Source organism: Chinchilla lanigera, unplaced genomic scaffold (genome assembly GCF_000276665.1).
Source record: "Chinchilla lanigera isolate Chin_1 unplaced genomic scaffold, ChiLan1.0 scaffold00066, whole genome shotgun sequence".
NCBI classification, from domain to species: domain Eukaryota; kingdom Metazoa; phylum Chordata; class Mammalia; order Rodentia; family Chinchillidae; genus Chinchilla; species Chinchilla lanigera.
This window is the reverse complement of record NW_004955467.1, coordinates 10,239,177-10,251,547: the sequence shown is the minus strand read 5'-3', so window position 1 is coordinate 10,251,547 and position 12,371 is coordinate 10,239,177. Positions and strand designations below refer to the sequence as shown.

Sequence of the window (12,371 nt, the reverse complement as noted above, 5' to 3'; positions counted from 1 at the left end):
ATGTAAGTGCTATAAGGGTAGGAACTTTGTTGTACTCATTTTTTCTTTTTATGTTGCCTGGGCTGGGTTTGAATCTGATAGTCCTTTAGCCTCAGCCTTTTTACTAGTTGAGATTACAATAGCCCCTGCATCCACCTGTTGCATTTACTGCTGTGAGTCTAGAAGAGTAGCCAGCAGATAGCAGCAGGTACTCATTGAAACTTTAGGTCAGTGACTAAGTCAATAAAGTAAACCAACTGGGCTGCCGGGCATGGTGGCACATGCCTGTAATCCCAGCACTCGGGAGACTGAGGCAGGAGGATCCTAGCAAGTTTGAGACCAGGCTGGGCTACATAGTGAGCTCAAGGCCAGCCTCAACTGCATAGCAAGACCCTGTCTCAAAAACAAAAAAGAAGTAAGCCAATTATACAAATATTATTCCCATTTCGAAGTGGGGACCACTAAGGCCCAGAGAAGTGATATGACTTGACAAGGTGTCCTGGCTTCTAAATGCTAAGTCCAGGGGCTGGGGATTTAGCTCAGCAGCAAAGTGCCTGCCTGGCAAGCGCAAGGTCGTGAGTTCAATTCCTGGTACCGGAAGAAAAACAAACACAAACAAAAAAATGCTAAGCCAGGATTTGAACCCAATTCTGATCTCAAGTCTATGAACCCAGGGCCTCAAACACTAAGCATGAACACTACCGCTGAGCTACATCCCAGCCTCAAGACTACATCTTTTACCACTCCCAAAGGGACTCTGCTAAACCTCTCCTAGAGCTGTCACTTGAACAAGAGGCAGCCTGTCCAGGCCTTCCGGGGCAACCCATCTCCCATCATCACTGGGTGTCCGGTTTGCCCTTTCTTCCACCCCGGCAGCACCGTGTGAATACGTCCTCTCAGCAGCCAGGAGACTGAACTCTGAAGCCACAGACAGGGAGCACCAAGACGCAAACCGGAGAGAGAAGTAGGGTGGACAGAAGTGAGGAGGTTGGTGTCCTGCACAGATGGGCACAGGCACCTGAGATGAGTAATCAGCTCTTTTAACGAAGAGATATGGGCTTTTTCTATACTTTTATTTATGAAATGCTTGTTCAACTGGTACAAAGTTAGTGTCCGTCCACAGGTTAGTGGAGGAAGTTAGTTGCCTTCCTTCTCACTCTGCCAAGGGCTGCAGCCCAAAGTGGCCTTCTCCTTCTTTTTATCTTGGCAGCAATGGGCTGGGAAAGGCTTTGGGCACAGAGGGGGCTCAAGGGGAAGAGGAACAGGAGAGATGGGGAAGGTCCAGGGCAGCACCCCCTCCTCCTGGGATCAGAGGCTTCTCTTCAAGTGTCCTGGCAGGATTTATGCTCCTCTGGAGCAGTGGTCTGAGTCAGGCAGCGGGGGGATGACCCTTTTCCTCTGTCACTGTGACCCTTTCCTGTCTTCCCAGGGCAAGTTCAGGAGTGTCCTCTTTGTTACTTATCAAGTAAAGGCCCACTGTGACTTCCCTAGTCCCCTTCAGGGCTGCCTGCTTCCCCAGACCTCAAAGGGCCCTGCCCTCGGTCCTCGGAGCTCAGGACCAGGAAGCTAGACACAGTGGAACCCAGAGCTGCTGACACCTCGCTGTCTGGAACCTCGGCTATGTCCATACTTCTAGGGGGATCATGCCCTCCTTGCTCCCCAGGGAGGGCAGCAAAGATTCATCCTCCAGGAACTTGAGGGGAAAGTGAACCAGGTGGCCCTGGACCTTGGTGAGCTCAGACTGGGCCAAGGGAGGGCTGACCACAGCCAGAGGCGTCACAGCCACATACTCCCGGAGAGTCCGCAGGGAGCGTATGGCGTTGGACGGCAGGCATCGGAAGATCTGAGGGGGGCAGGAGGGGGCACATGGAAGGCAATTAGTTCTGGAGAGACTCTCCCAGGAGTCTAACCCAACTAGGCTGGGCTTCCCACTCCCCCACACTACCTTCAGTACCCTCACGACAGGCCACCGAATCCCCTAGTTGTAAGTGCTCCCCAGACCCTCATCACCCTTCTGAGAAGGACTATGGTGGGACTTCTCTCCACCACCCTAGCAGGATAATCCACCAGTTTCCACCTGCTAGCTCCCCTCTGCTCCCACCTGCTCATAGATATTGGCGTTGTTCTCGGCTCTCTCTTGCCACAGCTGGAAGAAGTCATCACAGACCGGGTCCCGGAGATCCAGGTCTGAGCAGGCATTTGCCCCGAGAATCACACTATGGAAGGAAAGGTCCCAGTGGGGCCCAATTAAAGTCTTAAAAAATAGTACCTCTTTTTTTTTTTTTTTTTGATGTTCTTACTTTGCTGATACCTAAACTGGGTTAGTCTGCTAGTTCTGAGCAGTCCCCACATCTAGCTGAAAAGGCACACCCCTCATGGCCTCCCACCTCCACCTGCTGGCACCCCGCCCAGCTCTACCTGAAACAGTGCTTCCGCAAACTCAAGGCAAACCTGCCCGCCTGATACTCCGCCCCATCCATGAGGGATGGCACCATCTCTGTGTCCTCGATCAGCACGGCCAGCTCACTGTCCCGCTTCCCTAGCAAGCTCCGGTCATTGATGTTTGCAGAACCTGGGGTGAGTGTGTGACAAAGTGTCCACTTGGGCCCAGGGGAGCTCCCCCTCCGAATCTCAGGCCCTCAGCGGGCAAGTATCAACGGTAGTCTCTGTGCTCCCCACGCTGCACTTTGCCCCTTTCCCACCTTCCTCTCAATGTCAGAGACCCAGATCTAGTACTGACCAATGATGACCGTCCTGTCATCCGCAATAAGCATCTTGCTGTGAATATAGATGAGCTCTGAGATTGGGTGCCCGCCCAGCTCTCCGTGTGTGCGAAGCCCACAGATGGATATGTAGTCTCGCCACGCTGTCCCCACTGCACACAAAAGAGATGGAATAAGAAGGGGAGTGAGGTGAGACGAGCCCCGTCCCACCTCCTTCCCTACTCAGAAGCTCCATCAAGAGTCTGCACCCCTCCCTGCAGTGAAAGACCACCTGTGCTCTATTTTTTTTTTTTTTTTCTGGTACCAGGAATCGAACTCATGACCTTGTACTTGCCAGGCAGGCACTGTGCTGCTGAGCTAAATCCCCAGCCCGCCACCTATGCTCTAAGTAGCCCCTAAGCATGCAACAATGACAGTCTCCCCACCCCTAGGCCTCAAGCAATACAAGCTCATTTCCCCAGGGTTACAGGGCTGGAACCCCCAGAGCTCAGCACTCACTAGCTGCTTTGAGGCGATGTAGGATTGAATACTCGCCGCGACACAGAGTCCTGAGAGGAAAGAAGCATGAAGAACATTAAAGAAAGAAAGGAAGTGTGAGGGAGATGGAGGCTGGGGCAGAAGAGCGGGTGTCAGGAGAGCTGGATTTCAAAGGTTCCGAAAGAAGGCATCAGGACAGAGTTAGGAGGGGGATGGATGGGATGGGATGGGGCCACTGAAGGACACCCCGGCTGGGGGCTCACCTGTATGTGAAGTGCAGAATGGCCTGGATAGAGTTACCACCACCTGTAGTGATGTCGCCCTCAAAGCCAGGGAGCAAGGGCAGAAGCACATAGACTCGGAAACACTGTCCCTGTCTGAGGAGAGAGGCGGAGTCAGAGGGAGGCCGTCCCTAAAATAAGCCCCACCCCCTCCACCTGGGCTTAAACCACGCCCACTGTCCCCACCTTCCTGACAGTCCACCTTACTTGTGGGCCTTCAGGATTCTCTCCACAATCTCATCGCCCACCTTGTTCAGCACCGTGCGCCCATCTGAGCAGCTAATGAAGAACTGATTCTAGCGGGGACCAAAGACAGACATTAGCAGCCTGGCCCCAGCCCTTGCCATTGGCGGCACCCTCACTCTCTCTTCTGGAACATCCCGTCCACCTCCTCCCCCACCCTCATGCCAGTCGGACCTCAATGTAGAGGAAGTGCTTGCTCTCCCTGATGGTGTGCAGGTAGGCATTGAGGATGGAGTTCTCCAGCGTCCCTGCTGACCAGCGGTCGATGGACCGCAAGACCTATTGGAACGGTAAGTAGGATGTGATTCTTGGCCCCAGGAAAGGAGGGATCTGGAGTTCTGTCATGCTAGGGAGAGTCAGCGGGGCATCTGGCTGAAGGCAGGAGGGGAAAGAGGCTAGCTCACCTGCACAGTGGTGCACTGCACCCCCGGGAGTGTGAAAGGGAGCTGGTTTGCAGTGCTGGTGGACTTGGGTAGCAGGTAGGGGTACATGGGTGTCTTGTACTTAGCCTTGGTGGTCTGAGGTAGAGGGACAGCTCAGTCAGCAGGAGGTGACAAGGTGAGCCTGGGTCCCTCCCCACCTCCATCCCCCACTAGAAGAAGGAAGCACCTTGGTGAAGTTCCAGCGCTGGATGAAGTGCCGGGCAAGGTCACGGGCCGCTAAGCCATGGACGACCACCCCAACATCCCTCCATGGCATCCGGGGTGTGGTCTCCCTGTCAATGAAATCTGGGAGTCCCAGAAGAGTCAGGGAGAGGTCAAGGCTGGTCTCTGGGGGATACCTGGTGCAGGGAGGAGGAGGAACTTGCCAGAGGGGAGGATGACTTGTCCCTGATCACCTCCTACTCTCCGTCGCAGCTTCCGCCCCTATTCCAAGCTCTTAGAGGCCTTGGCTTCCCCCTTCCTCCCAGCTTTTAGAGGCCTTGGGGTGGAGCCTCACCTTCAAAAGGCCTGTCTAACTGCACCCAGTCCTTGGTGATGAGATTGCTGTAGTCCTTGCCCAGCCAGAAGAGTTGGTTGTGAGAGAGGTCTGGGGTGGCTGCAGGGTCTGGGCATGGGGTGGCAGGCTGTAGGAGGAACACACCCAAGCCCCAGCAAGGCGAGGTCAGAGGCCACACAGAGCCAGGCCAAAGAGAAGCCAGAACTTGGAAAGAGTGTGAGGGAGATACAGACAGCAGGAATGAAGCAGAGAGAGGCTTTGATCCCCCAGAACCCTCTCTGGAGGGACTTGGAGTCAGCGGAAATGGAGAAGGGCCTGGATTATAGCATTTTCAGAGTGATTCTTGGAGTCTCAGACAGTCTGAGGATCTCCGAGGGTGAGCAGAGCCAGGAATAACTGGAGGGGAGTCTGCAGCCAAGGCAGATGGCTCTCGGTGATCTGCTTTTTAGGGGAGCGAAGGAAGGCCTTGGGGAAATTACCTGCGAGGCACTGGATTCAGATGAGTCTGAGAGGTCAGTCAGCCGGTAGTGAAGGTCATCCCAGCGGCCATAGGCGAGGTCCAGCCCCCCCAAGAAGGCCACTGCTTGGTCAACCACCAGGAGCTTCTCATGATGGGCCCACAATGTCACCTGGTCTGGATGGCGCATCACCTGGAGCAGGTATGGAGGAGCTCATGAGGGTAGGTTTAGGTGAGAAGACAGAGGGAAAGATAGAAGGATAAGGCCTCCAGGGAGAAGGAGGGGTGAAGGAATAAGGAAGTTCGAGGAGGGCTGTAGAATGGGAGGGGTCTCTTTGAGGCCTGAAAGTCACTTTTTCTTTTGGAGGCAGGATCTCACTAAGTCACTAAGTTGCCCAGGCTGCGCTCAAACTTGGGATCCTCCTGCCTCAGCCTCCCAGAGTGCTGGGATTATAGCCATGAGCCACTGTACCCAGCTAAGTCACCTTTATGTTGGGGTGGAGCAGCATCAGTGTCCTCTTGCTATAGCCACTGTTGATGCCCAAGGCCAATTCCACTTCCTTAAACAGCAGAACAGACACACGAACACCCTCCTCCTGGTAGTGGGGGAATCAGAAACTAGTGCCTCTCCCAGAAGGCCCCCTTTCACCCTCCAAAACCCTTCCCCATACTCAGGATTCCTTCATGTCTTCCCACCCTGCCTGGAGGTCCCAGATGCTCTGACACGAATGTATCCTGCCTGGATGCCTGCAGCAAACTTAGACAGCATGTCACCCATCCCTCACCTGCTCATCCATCCACACATCTACCTACCCGTCCACATTACCTATCTACCCATCTTCCCAGCAATTTACTCATCCTCTTATCTACCATCTAGCGTGCAACTACCTACCCACCCACTCTCCTATACCTTCACCTTTCCAACTCATGTCCTTCCATCCATCTCCCTTTCCACTTCGCCACCCGCCTTCTACTTAGCCACCCCTCTTCCATCACCCATGTATCCTTCCTTTAACCCATCAACACCCACAAATGCTCACTACACCTTAGGTGCCGTGCTTTGTACTCAAAGTAGTGATGTTAATCAGTCCAGTGAGAAAGCCAAGTATACCTCCGGGTAACACAATAAAGTGTTATGGGTACTGGGGGAGAAGTTTATGCCAGTACTGGGAGGACGGAGCTGGAAGCAGTAGTGCCTGAGAGGCATGGAGCCAGCCTGGGCAGGCTTCCCTCCCCCGAAGCCTCAGAATCCCAACCTCTTCTGATGCTGCAGGCCCTGTGATCAGCCTCTACCCACAGGCAGTCCCTACCGCGCCTCCCCTCCAGCCTGTCTGACTCCTCACCGCTGCCTTCTTGAGCATGATGTCCAGTCTCCAGTCATCTGAATGGGCCGGGCGTTTCAGGTAAACCTCAGGACTCAACCTAGGATTCAAGGCAGAGGTTGCAGTGCAAGCTAAGCTCCAGACAACCAGTCACTCCTCCCCTTTGCCCCTATGCTGATCTGCCACAGGCCCTATCCTGCCCTTTTTTGTGGGGTCCTTCCCCCACTTACCACCAGTCTGTGATGAAAATCTCCTCTCGGGCTCGCAGGATGGCATCTGCCACAGCAGCAAAGTAACCTGCCCCATTCACAAACCTAGGGGAGGCCAAGCCAAGGAGGTCAGGGGAGTCAGAAGCCAGAAAGCTCTGGAGAGTGAAGAAGAGAGGACAGACTGGGATCAGAGGTGACTATAGTGTCAAAGATCAGGAATGATCAGAAAAGTCAGATGGTATCACATACATCAAAATGGGCTTAGCCAGGATGATTTACCCATGAATGTTATAAAAATTAAAAGTGACATGACACAGTAAACTACAGAAACTGACTAAAGACTGGGGGGATTAATACATCACATGGAAAGAACTCCAATAAATCAGTAATGACAAACAAAGCAGCCAATGAAGAATGAGCAGAGTGAAGACTCACAGTTCAGAGAGGAAATGATGGTCAATCATAGGTAAAGATGTCAGTTTCAGTAGTAAACAAGAAACTGAAATGAAGTGACTTTTTTCTTTTGGTGCTGGGTACTGAATGCCAGGCCTTGTGCTCTGCTACTGAGTTATACCTGCAGCCCCTGAAATAACATTTAAAAAAGAATCTACTAGAAGCTGGGTGTGGTGGTGCATGCCTGTAATCCCAGCACTTGGGAGGCTGAGGCAGGAGGATCGTTGTGAGTTCGAGCCCAGCCTCGGCTACAAAGTGAGCTCAAGGCCAGCCTGAACTGCATATTGAGACCCCCATCTCAAAAAAGACAAATAAATAAATAAATAAAGTATTAACTGTACATACCCTCTAATACTATGAAGTACATATAATAATTTTATTTTTAGAAATACATTTCCTCAAATGCTTAAGCAAAGACTGAGCTTATGGCAGCACTGCCTGCAAGAGAAATGGGGAATGACCTAAATGTCTAATCTCTCACATGTGCAGTAAGTGGAAAATATAAGTTTCAGAAGAAGGTGTGTTATCTAACTTACATTAAAACAAAAAGTGACATGTATACATGCATATGAAAGTATGCAGGAAGGAACCTAAAAGGATAAATATCAAACTGTTGCCAACGTTACTGCTCAGAGGAGAAATGGGATTGTTAGGGGAGAGTGCAAGGGGGATAAAGAGTTGTACACTGAGTGGGAATGTTGTGTTGTTTTGTTTAATTTTGTTTTTGAGACAAGCTGTGAACTATACTTGCTGTGTAGTTCAGGTTGCCCTTGAGTTCACTATGTAGCCCAAAGCTCACAGTGATGAACTCAGTGATCCTCCTGCCTCAGCCTCCCACATGCCAGGGTTAAAGGCGTGCACCACCATGCCTGGCAATGAGTGGAAATATTAGCTTTTTACTTAATGTGTTACTATATTGTTTGCTTTCTTTTCCCCAAAGGGTGTTGGGAAACAAACCCAGAGCCTCCCATGTATTAGGCAAGCAAGACAAGCACTCTGCCACTGAGCTGTATCCCCAGTCCTTGACTTTTTAAGAACTAAGAGTCGCAGATACAGTAGCACACGCCCATTGTCCCAGCTACTTGGAAGGCACAGGCAGGAGTAACACAAGTTCTAGGCCAGCCTGAGCAACTTAGCAAGACTCTGTCCTAAGATAAAAAGGGCTGGGGATGTAGCTCAGTCGCACAGCACTTGCCTAGCATGCTCAGGGTCCTAGGTTCCATCCTCAGCCACACACACACACACACACACACACACACACACACACACACACGTCGCCTGTCTCGTACAGTTGTAAGGATCCAATAGGTTAATGCGTGTCACATACTTAGTCTGTGGCATACAGTAAATCCTACATAAATAGTAGCTGCTACTAGTTCCTATGTTAAAAAAAAAAATCTCAACACCACCTCCAAGAAAAAGTTCTGCTTACAATAAAGTTCAAGTTACTCGGCTGAGCATGCCGAGATCAGGTGCTGTGGCCTCACAGGCTCTTCTCTGACTGCTCCTCCTCTCTCTGCAGCAACAATCAGTTCTCTTAGTTCCCAAACACACCAAGCTGCTCCTATGTTCTCTGCCTGGACTGCTCTTCTCCACTTTCTTTATCTTGCTAAAAGCAAACCTCAGGGTTATACCTTCTGGAAGCCTGACCTGATATTCCCCCGCTGTGCTCTGCATCCATCACCAGTAAGGCAAATTCACATTGTTTCATGATTAGATCACCTTCTTCCCTAAAGGGGAGAGGCCTGTCTTGTTGCTAGCACTGGACCAGGCACACAGTAGGGGTTTAGAAAACGGTTATCAAGTAACAAAATTTACCAGAGAGGTTTGCGGAGATGATAACCACAGGAGGTCGTTGCTATGTAAAAGGTTGTAAGACATCAGAGAAGTCAGGGGCCAGAAGCGATTACCAAGTTTGGGGGTCAGGAAGGTCAAAGGGGAGTCAGAGAAATCAGTGCAGTTAAATAGATCAGGGGTTCAGGAAAATTAGAGAAGTCCAAGCAGGGTCATAGAGGTCTGCAGGGGCAGAAGAGATAAAAGAGAGGGTCAAGACCCTGGAAAAAACCAAGGGAGTTTAAAAAAAAAAAAAAAAAAGCTACACACAAGCTCAGAAGGGACATCAGTGTCTCACCACCGGGCCAAGGTGCCAGGCCGGGGCGGGGCATAGCTGTCGTGCCGGTGCAGCTGTAGGAAGTCTTTGCCTGGGCCCTGTGCCAGCTCTGTGATCTCCTGGCTCCACCACCGCGCCTGCCGGTAGCTGCTGCACTTGAGAATGAGGGACCTGGACAGGAACAATGAGATGAACCACTAACCCTCATCTTCCGTACTTCCGGTCTTGCTCAGAGACTTCTCTCCTTTGGCTATCACCTTTTCCTATTTCCTTGGTCCCTAAGTGTGACTTCATAGACACTACCTTATTCACAACTGGGTCCCAAGCAGTTAATACTGTACCAAGTACTCAGGTTTGTTCAGTGAATAAATGAACGAATAGAATCCCCGCCCCACTCCCCGCCATACTGGGAGCCCTTCCCCCAGACTTATCCTAACTCCCTTTTCCCTTGACTTTCAAAAGTATCCCAAGCATCTGGCTGGACTAGCTCCCTGGTTCAAAACTGTGGCAGATCCAGAGGGGCAAGGAGGCGCTGGGGATTTAGCTCAGCGGCACAGCATCTGCCTGGCAAGCGCAAGGTTGTGAGTTTAATTCTCGGTACCAGAAAAAAAACAAAACAAAAGAGATTTTCAGAGGGGCAAGGAGTAGAGGAGCCTGCCTCTCCTATTTAACTCTCCATTCATCAGGTGGCTCTCACACCAGGGAGCGCTTACCTGTGGGAGGTGTCGACCCGCACCCCATACCGGGTCTCTGTGCTCCTTTTCCCCACCTGCACCTCGAAACCAGGGTCAAAGAGCTGAACAAAAGAGATGACACCAGTCTCCAGACGCATGTACAGCAGGAAGGAGTCTTTTACCACCAGCCACCTGGAGCAGAAGGGCACTGTGTGTTCCTCCCTGCCCTAGAGAGCACCCTCCTCACCGCAACCACTGCTCAGCCCCAGCCCTCACCTCTTGGACCAGCGATAACAGACTTGGTCTCGACCACAACAGGTGAGGCCAGGAACGCGGTGGCCGCCTGAGCGCTTCCGGATGACCCCCTCCCTGCAGGGCAAATCAGGAAGACACAGCCAACAGATGAGGACTCCAGGCCTAGACCCACCCTGCACTGCCCCATTCCCAAGCAGAAGGAGGATGAGGATGAGGGTGAGGGGCCAGGCACTCACAGTCCTTTGGGTCCTAGGTCTGGGATAAAGGAGAGCTGACTGACTTCCAGGAATTCTGTCTGCAGAGGAAGACACAAGCTCAGAGTGGAGACCTGGCTCTCAGCCCCTCAGACTACTGACTCTGACCCTTTCTCCCACTGGAGGTCTGATTATCCTGCTCCACTTCAAAGGTCCCCGGTGTCCAGTTCTGGACCTCACCATAGCATGGTAGTTGCGGTAGAAAGACATGGTCAGGAGCCGGTTGAGGTAATTTTCCAGGTATTTCTGAAGGGGAGATGAGAGAAACAGAGATGGGAACAGAGTCATTTGCACCCCACACACCTTCTCAGAGGACCTGTCTGGTCGCACCTGTTTGCTGGCTGCATGTCTGGTGGAGCCCTCAGCACCTCCTCGGGGCAGAGAAGGCATCTCTCTGTCAGCTCTGTCGGTTGCCTCCCGGGCTGGAGAATAGGCAACGGCAAAGCTGTGGAAGAGATGGGGTGTGGCTCAGCTAGGGGCCTGAACCACGGGAGGTGGGGTCCGTGCAGGAAGGGAGGCAGCCTTGAGGCTCACAGAAGGAAGGCTCCCCACCCTGGGAAAAGAGACAAGAGAAGGGGGAGGCTGCCAAGGGCAATTTGGGCATCCAGCCCGGTTGACATATTGGCACAAAACCATGGACAGGGAGAGCAGAGCAGAAAAAGTTTCCTGGTAACCAGAGTCGGGAAGGAGGCCCAGCAGCCAAAGCTGAGGGCAGGAAAGTGCCTGGGGCGGAAGGGATGGTTGTGGCCTGTGTGAGGCAGGCAAGAAGGAGTGGCGGCTGCCCCAGGGTTAGGGGTACCTGCCCTTCACAGGAAGAAGTCTAGATCCCCTCACCGAGCCAGAGGGAGCAAACTCATCAAGACTTTGTGTCTCTGGAGGTCCCGATGCAGCTCTTGGAAATGACGGAACTTCTTCTTGGTCGTCCATGTAAAGTCACCGTGAGTCAAGCGGACAGAGTACAGAGTGCAGGTTCCCACCTGGGGGTATGAGGAACTGAATCTATGTCCCCCGGCTGGGCCCCGGCCCTCCCCTCTGTCTGAATGTCCCTCTAACTCCCCTCCCTGGTGCCAGCCCAGCTACCTTGGATCCGCTGGTGTATCTTTCAGTTCCTACCACCTGGGCTAGGACAGGGACCCCAGGGGCAAACACCAGGGGGTGCATTTTCAGAGACTGAAGTTCATAGATGGCCAGAAAGGGATGCATTCTGTCAGCTGGGAGGAAAGTAAAGCCCAATGGCGTGAAAACTCCAGAAGTCCCAGGCCCCTGGTCCTCACCTCCCTGAGAGCCCTACTCCCTGTGTACCTGGGTCCTCGCCCTCCCTCAGAGTGTCGACCTCATCCGGCTCCATGTGTAACTGGCTGGAGTCCAGGTAGTCCAGGTAGGGGAAGGGGTACTCCTGGGTGGCCGTCATCCTAGAAATATTTCCAGGCCTTAGGGAGGTAATCTGCCCTACAGAAACCTGCCCCAGTATCCTAACCCTCAGGGTCCTTACTTCCTCACTACCTCATTCCCACTGAGTCCGACCCTCTCTGATTGCAGACCAAAGCCCCGCGGATCCCCTCGAACCTCCATCCCCTCCTTCGGTCCTTCATCGCAACCTCCTGAGCCCCGCCCCTCGTCCTCGGGGGACACCCAGCCTGGGATGGCCCCGAACTGGGGCAGCACCGAAGCCGGGAGGAAAGGGCTCCGGGATGATCCGACCGTCAGGAGACGCCCGGGGCCGCCAGGGCGCGAACCAGGCCAGGCCAGCTGGGAGCGGGGGTCCAGCGGGTATGAGGAAGTTATGCGCTCCCCGCCCAGGAGAGAAACCCCGAAACACGGGCGTGCGGCTGAGTCAGAAGGCGCAGCCGCCCCAGCCCATTCCTGTCCCCACCCGATTTCCCGGGCCCCGGACCTCCGCGGCGCCCTCCGCAGACCCTCACCCTGGCTGCCGGGGCCGGCGCCCGCGCGTCCGCTTGCCCAGGAGCAGAGCGCAGCCGGGCCGCAGCCCACTCC

The 12,371-nt window shown here is 53.3% G+C and overlaps 1 protein-coding gene across 3 annotated transcripts; it reads right to left on the bottom strand.

The window, feature by feature from the left end:
- Positions 1-1,031: 1,031 nt before the first annotated feature.
- Pld2 (phospholipase D2) lies at positions 1,032-12,371 on the bottom strand. Of its 3 annotated transcripts, none has more exons than XM_005399602.2 (25): positions 12,299-12,371; positions 11,679-11,788; positions 11,457-11,587; positions 11,211-11,353; positions 10,707-10,821; positions 10,557-10,622; positions 10,359-10,417; positions 10,144-10,236; positions 9,907-10,059; positions 9,215-9,364; positions 6,652-6,735; positions 6,443-6,521; positions 5,585-5,695; positions 5,122-5,292; positions 4,643-4,769; positions 4,313-4,431; positions 4,108-4,221; positions 3,878-3,982; positions 3,668-3,756; positions 3,443-3,556; positions 3,201-3,250; positions 2,720-2,854; positions 2,398-2,551; positions 2,081-2,195; positions 1,032-1,822 (listed from the first exon to the last, which is right to left on the bottom strand). In XM_005399602.2, the coding sequence occupies exons 2-25, from the start codon at positions 11,785-11,787 to the stop codon at positions 1,598-1,600; spliced, it is 2,811 nt and encodes a 936-aa protein (XP_005399659.1). In that variant the 5' UTR covers position 11,788; positions 12,299-12,371; the 3' UTR covers positions 1,032-1,597. The 3 variants fall into 3 exon arrangements, with proteins under 3 accessions (XP_005399659.1, XP_013377675.1, XP_013377676.1); XM_013522221.1 differs by lacking the exon at positions 12,299-12,371 and adding an exon at positions 11,943-12,082; XM_013522222.1 differs by lacking the exon at positions 12,299-12,371 and adding an exon at positions 11,943-12,082 and having other exon boundaries at positions 2,431-2,551.